This window comes from Saccostrea cucullata, unplaced genomic scaffold, assembly GCF_032062105.1.
Source record: "Saccostrea cucullata isolate Sc308-1 unplaced genomic scaffold, CSIRO_AGI_Scuc_v1 ctg4972, whole genome shotgun sequence".
Lineage (NCBI taxonomy): Eukaryota > Metazoa > Mollusca > Bivalvia > Ostreida > Ostreidae > Saccostrea > Saccostrea cuccullata.
This window is the reverse complement of record NW_026919172.1, coordinates 110,703-117,788: the sequence shown is the minus strand read 5'-3', so window position 1 is coordinate 117,788 and position 7,086 is coordinate 110,703. Positions and strand designations below refer to the sequence as shown.

Sequence of the window (7,086 nt, the reverse complement as noted above, 5' to 3'; positions counted from 1 at the left end):
GCCTTTTTACAAACGTTTAAAGCGTTTTACTCCCAAGACATGCAAGTTAATTCTGTGGGAAAAAAACAGTGAGGGTATTTCTTAAATGGAGATTTGGTATGCATGTAGCTAATGAATTGAATTAAAGGTATGTTCACAAAAATCTACGAATTGTTATTCATCACTTGGACCCTTCATATAATACATGATTCTTTAATTTGAACTGCCCCCCCCCCATTTTCGAATTTGCAAGGTTTTTTTTTTATTATTTCATTTTATTTTTTTTTATTCTTCAATTTGAAACCCCCCCCCCAATTTTCGACTTTGCAAGTTCTTTTATTTTTTAATTTATTTTTTTTGCTTGTCAACTTTTTCAGGTAAGTAAAAAAATTCTCTGTCTGCCCCTTTCAAAAACGATGCTAAGTGGCTTAATTTTTTCACATTACACTTATTCTTCGTGTGTATTATAGGATAAAATCTTGAAACCCGAAAATAATCACTCAATAAGAAATACCGCACTACATCTATACATGTTCGATATGACATAGTGGGGTGTTTTATGGAGCGATTATTTTTTAGTATTCACGATTTTTCTTCAAAAGTTAGATTTTATTCTATTGTCAATACATGTTTTTTTAAATTATTTTATAGTGCGTTGTCTTACATCATTGTGCAGAAGGGCCCAAGTAAAGGGGGGGGGGGGGGGTTAAGATACAACTTTTCCACTGTGTATTGCATGACATAAAGGTGTCTGTGTTTCAGTATGATATAAACCTGGTCCATATAATTTTCTTAGAGGGACAGAAATATTTTTATTTCCACAATATCAAAGATAAATAAGTTAACATAGAAAAAGTTTATGAAGTCATGAATAAAACTGAACTTCCAATCAAGTGATGAAAATTAGGTTTTGATTTTTGTTTTTAAACAATGCATAAAAGGGTTTGATATAAAGGCAATGCGTCAGGAACATTTTCCAGACCTGCCTACCCTTCCGCTTTTGGTGTAATTCTTCCGCCTTTTACCACAAAATTACGCTATTACGCCACTGAAATTAATATTACGCTTTTGATATTTTAGTTTAAATCCATTATAAACGTCTAAATATAAGAGTCAAAGTACGACCTGCTGAAATGATACGAGAAGTTCTAGTTATAAGTTTAAAGTCATCATTTCGTAAGTTCTATGGTCGATACAAGGACCTTGTCAGCAAATACAATTTTTCATTGAGTCAAACGCTGACTGAAGTTTTTCATACCAATTGTTAGTCCATTATTTATACACTGAATTGACGACGGATTTTTTCCGTTATTTCCTGATCATGACAACGAGCACACGGCGGGTGTGACCGGTCGGCAGGGGATTCTCACTCCTCCATGGCACCTGATCCCACCTCTGATGTTTTGGAGGTCCGTTTTTGCTCTGCTCTGATTTTATATATTGTTTAATAGACTGTGAGATTTAATAATGTTCGTTATCTCCATATCCTTCTTAAAGTAATTAATGGAGGACCAGTTTGATAACTAACGTTATGTATCTAATACTTACATGTAAACCGGTATAGCAAAGATTCGGGATGACTCCTTACTTCGCGACTCTAGAGCAGACGCTCTTACCACTGCGCCACGCGGGCGACGAAGAACACGAGAAGGTAGTACTTACGTTTACTATTAAATGACATTGCAATAAGAACATCCATTTCAATGCTCAATTTTAAGATTGCTTTAACATTGCTTTGAACCTGATAGAGAAATGTGAGGTTGAAAAGAAAAATAAGTGTTATGTACAATTTGTATAAAAATGCAAACGCAAGCCTTCAGTTAAGTGATTTGATACAAAATGACCAAATGTTTCATTAAGGGTTTGCGGTTGATTTGAGTTTAATATAAGATACTAAAATTTTACAACACTTTCTTGCCAATAGATGATTCGAAAAAGAAAAGTTTATGCCAGGTTTGTTTAGTAATGTACAATTTCGGTGGGTTTGAAAGAAAGAAAGTATTATTGTAAAACAACAAAGTAGGAAAACATGATTGATTACGCTTTTACCTCTGAAATTCCACCAAAAATTTTCTGAAATTACACCCTTGAAACGAAACGGGTAGGCAGGTCTGCATTTTCAGGAATAATTCTTCTAAATTCGTCTCGGTTTAGATTGCAGCGACGTTCCAGTTCGCATTAAAAACTATTCGGACATCCCCTTTCATAAGGTGCTTCAGTGCAGAGTTCACTTAAAATGTCAAGATTTTCGCTGCCATATGGTAATCTAAAGGAACATTCTAAATCTCCATACATAATAGGCTGGTTGTATAGCACATCTGGTATACCACAGGGAACTTCAGAATTTCTCTGCGATCTTATCCTATGTGTATTCCATAGATGTTTGAATAAATCAAGCCTCAATTGTATTAAGGGGAGAAAAGAAAACCGCAGACAGTTACACTGTTCAGGGTTGGCATCGTTAAAATGTCCCCCGTCTCTCAAATCTTTGAAAAAATTTCTCCAGAAATGTGTAAAGTTTTTCATTAAAAAACTCCAGAGCATCTCTATCCTTTGATTAGAGGTGGAAGATCCGTACTGGAAGCTTTTTTCACCATGCATTGCATCTGTGTGGTCTCTCCTAAAGAATGTTTGAAAGTCCTTTATAATACCGTTCTCAGTTCCACGATCTGAACGAACAACTCGAGGGACTCTTTTTAGTTTTCGTATGTAGTTCATGTAGTATCTAGCAACAATTCTCGGGTTGTTATTTGTATTTGATGCTTCAAGCCAAAGGATTTTCCTCGAATATCCATCAATTGCCCCATGAATACTAATTCCAAAAGGTTTCAGTTTATCATATCCGTCAATATGATTTAAAAAATTAGGTCCCTTATTGTAATATAACCTTCGTTGAAGACGATGACGAGACCTCTGAGCCACAGCATTTGGACTGATTGCTTTTAAAACTTGACGAACTGTTTCATGCGTTGTTCTGACTTTGCACACAACATTCACCAATTTCCACATTGCTCTGTATCCCAAGTTACCATACCCTTCTTGATGGAGAAAAATAATAGTCTCCATGATTACAATCAAAGGACTTTCCATATTTTTCCTTCGTAGACCCAACCGACGCAGAACTCTTTTTAAATGTCCTAAACTCAATGTTATACCATGGACACAAAACATAAATCCAATGATCTCATTATACTTGTATCCCAAACGAAAATAATGTTGTATCAGTTGATTGATCTCTGTTTGTTCCATGCAGCATACGCTTAGAATAAAATGGAATAAACAGACTCCTGTCAGTAAGCTGGTCATCTGTAATATGTAATATTAATGCAATGAATAAGAGTGTCAACAGAGAATTTTTTCTTTGGAAGCAATGTCGCATTCATTTTTTAGGCATAAAGTTGCAGTGTTTTAAATTTCATCCACTGTACTTATTTACTTCTTTGTACTACTTATTAACTCCCCCCCCAAGGATAAAATGAAACAGAACTACTATTTGTCATAATTATGTGACTTGCCACCTCTTACATATCATAACGTATAAACTGAAAAATCTTAAGCCAGATATGAAGTCAGATGGTTTCAACTAATCATCAGCAAGGTCAGAAAGGTTACCTGGTTATCTGAATTAGGCACAATTAAAACATATTTCCCCCGAACTTTTGCAGGCACGTAGCATCGTTTCTGAAAGTGGGGGATCACACATATAACATAATGCAATGGTATACTGATTTGATATAGTGTTTGTCAAATTTTATTTCAACATGTATTATTAAAGTAAAGTCATGATGAACATTTACTATAGTAAAGGTTATGTTGGGGAAAAAAGTGGGGGGGGGGGGCCTGGCCCCCCGGATGCTACGTCCCTGTTTTGCTCCAGATAATTTATGATTTCTGTGATACATGTACATGTATATTTCATGGCCAAATCATGCAAGGAGGAATAAATATCATTCCGTGTACTTGAATTGATAATGCCATGAAAGTGAATTGGTTAACAAATAATACTACGAAGTAAATTCATCTGAAAAAATTGAAACAAAGTTGTTCTTCCATTACTCTTTACTTATTGCATAATATGCACCATGCCCTAACCAGTATTTTTTGTGTTAAAATGGTACAGTATAAGTTGTTTTCATAAAGAAATGGAAAGGTAGTACGTTACTGACAAATTATACAATGTAAATAAAACACTGGTGTCCGAGGTGAAATCACATCTTACAAGTCAGACCGTGTAAATAAGGCTTAATAAATAAAAATTGTACATGTCCTTGAATGGTAATAAAAACACTTACTTTCCAAGATCTTTTTCATTTCTTTTTCTCCCATGAACGTTCAAATGTGCTATCTCCGAATCCCTTCAGTAAAACAAAGTTTTGGTCTTAGGAATTCCCGCGCCCGCTAAGCTATTTCAATAACAATACGTCTCCCTGGACATATCGACAAATTTATGTCAAAATATCTAATATATAATAATTTTTATTGCTTCATGTATAATTACATATATCGATATAATTTCAATGTCAATATTTTTCAAATAGATATTTTGTTCACTCGATTTAACTTTTAGCAATAAAAACTATCAAACAGAAATAAACGCTTTAAATTATGTAAAAATATTTAGATATAACACAACATATAGGTAAAAGTAAAATAGTCATAACACGTTACATGTCAATAAGACAATAAAAAGTAAGATTATATATCGAGTTATAACACAACAAGTGTAGAGCCATTTACGCTTCCGTATATCCGTTTATCTCCTAGAAAGATCAAGTTAAAAAATGTTTCAGATGGAAAAAATAATAAATAAAAAGTCGTTATTACGACTTAAGAAAGTCGTAATAACGAGAAAAAAAAGTCGTTATTACGACTTAAGAAAGTCGTTATTACAAGATAAAAAGTCGTTATAACGAGATAAAAAGTCGTTATTACGACTTAAGAAAGTCGTAAAAACGAGATAAAAAGTCGTTATTACGACTTATGCCCCAGTCACACATTCACGGATTAAATGCCGGATTAGCTACGGAAGCGATCCGGCATCATTCGTGGCGATATGTATTGACCCGTGACTTTTTCGTCTGTTATCGTATCCAAACGTAGCAATACTTGTATGGCTGTGACAATTTTTGAACATGTTCAAAATTCCACTACGGATGAAACCACCGTAGTACTTCCTTAGTAAAACTTACTAAATCGTTTTAGAACGTAGAAGTCCGTTTTAACTCCGTATAAATCCGTAGTAATTCGTATGTATCAATTTGTCAAGGAATGTTTCGATTTGATACGGAGAGCTACGTGATTATACGGTTCTAGTACGTATTTACTACGGATAAGAAGAGTTTGCTAAGATCTTTTTACGGTGTGACACGGGCCAATTACGTTTTATTACGAATAACAAAGGAATCTTAAGATTTATTACGTTTTTATACGTTTTATAGCGACACTGTACGGAGTACGAAGGCACAAGGCAAAATTCTAGGATATGAAGCGTTGCAATGCTTGCCATGCTTATCATTTTAATGTCAGTCATTCAGCTGACATTTATAAACCCTATAAAAACTGTGTGTCTGACCATCAGTAGCAAAATTTTAATCAAACATGAATAATCAACAACTGATGCTTGCTTTGGAAATGCTAGAACTAGACATTGACATTTCACAAAATGCCAGGGCAATGATTCAGGCCATCCAAGACCAGAGACGTGATCGAAGGCAGCGGGGATGGTGGACGAGAGATTGGCTTCTCCGAAGACCTATCCATGGCCAGTATGAAGCCTTAATGTCCGAGATGTATGCAGAAGATCCATCTGCATAAAGTAATTTTATACGAGTGGACCCTCTTATGTTTCAAGAATTCTTATGTTTCAAGAACTGTTACACATGGTTACTCCAAAGATTAGGAAGCGCAACACTTGGTACAGGAAATGTATTGACCCTGGTTTGAGACTAGCAATTACTCTGAGGTACCTAGCTACGGGGGACAGCTACCACACACTGATTTATGGTTTCAGAGTTGCCCACAATACAATCTGTGGTATAGTAAGAGAGGTATGCGAGGCCATAGTGTCTGTTTATTCAGAAGACGTTCTCTTGACACCCACGGAACCTGAACAGTGGAAAGCTATAGCAGAACAGTTTGAGGCTAAGTGGCAGTTCCCCCACACACTAGGTGCTCTCGACGGAAAACATGTACCCATTAGGTGTCAAAAAAATGGAGGATCGTTGTATTATAACTATAAAGGTTACCACTTTATTGTACTGATGGCTCTAGTTGACGCTAATTACAAGTTCCGATGGGTTAATATTGGCGCTCAAGGTGGATTTTCGGACGCCCAGATTTGGAACCAGAGTGATCTTAAACAAGCGATTAAAAGAGGATTAATGGGACTGCCAACAGCGACCCCTTTTCCCGGTGATGATAAACCCATTGGCTACTATATTATCGCAGACGATGCTTTTGGTATGAGGACCTGGCTTATGAAACCTTTCTCTAGACGAGGTCTTTCTTATGACGAGAGGATTTTCAACTATCGGTTATCTAGAAGTAGAAGAGTTGTTGAACATGCGTTTGGTATTCTTGCAAATCGATTCAGATGTTTACTATCAGTCATGAATCAGGAGCCCAAAACTGTGCACGTCATAGTTTCAGACTGCGTGTGCCTTCATAACACCATGAGAATGAGATACAATTTTAGGTAGAAGCATTCTTGCTATCATAACTATGTCCTTAATTAGATTATGCAATACTCAGAAGCAGAGAAGAAGATTTTCAAAGATTTAATGCATTTTCACTATATCAATTGAGCCCTGCCCTAACACCAGAACCGCTGACCCTGGGGCCATGAATTTCACAATTTTGGTAGAGGCACTCTTGCTCATCATAATTATGTACTTAGTAAGTTTATCAAATACTCAGGAACAGAGAAGAAGATTTTCAAAGATTTAATGCATTTTCTCTATATAATCAATAGAGCCCCGCCCTAACACCATAACCCCTGACCCTGGGGCCATGAATTTCACAATTTTGGTAGAGGCACTCTTGTTCATAATAACTATGAACTTAATTAGTTTATTTAATACCCAGGAGCAGAGAAGAAGATTTTCAAAG

The 7,086-nt window shown here is 35.8% G+C and overlaps 1 protein-coding gene across 1 annotated transcript; it reads left to right on the top strand.

The window, feature by feature from the left end:
- The first annotated feature begins 5,577 nt into the window (after nucleotides 1-5,577).
- Nucleotides 5,578-6,677, top strand: LOC134281440 (putative nuclease HARBI1). The gene is made up of 2 exons (XM_062763909.1): nucleotides 5,578-5,744; nucleotides 5,831-6,677. The coding sequence occupies exons 1-2, from the start codon at nucleotides 5,578-5,580 to the stop codon at nucleotides 6,675-6,677; spliced, it is 1,014 nt and encodes a 337-aa protein (XP_062619893.1).
- The last annotated feature ends 409 nt before the right edge of the window (nucleotides 6,678-7,086 follow it).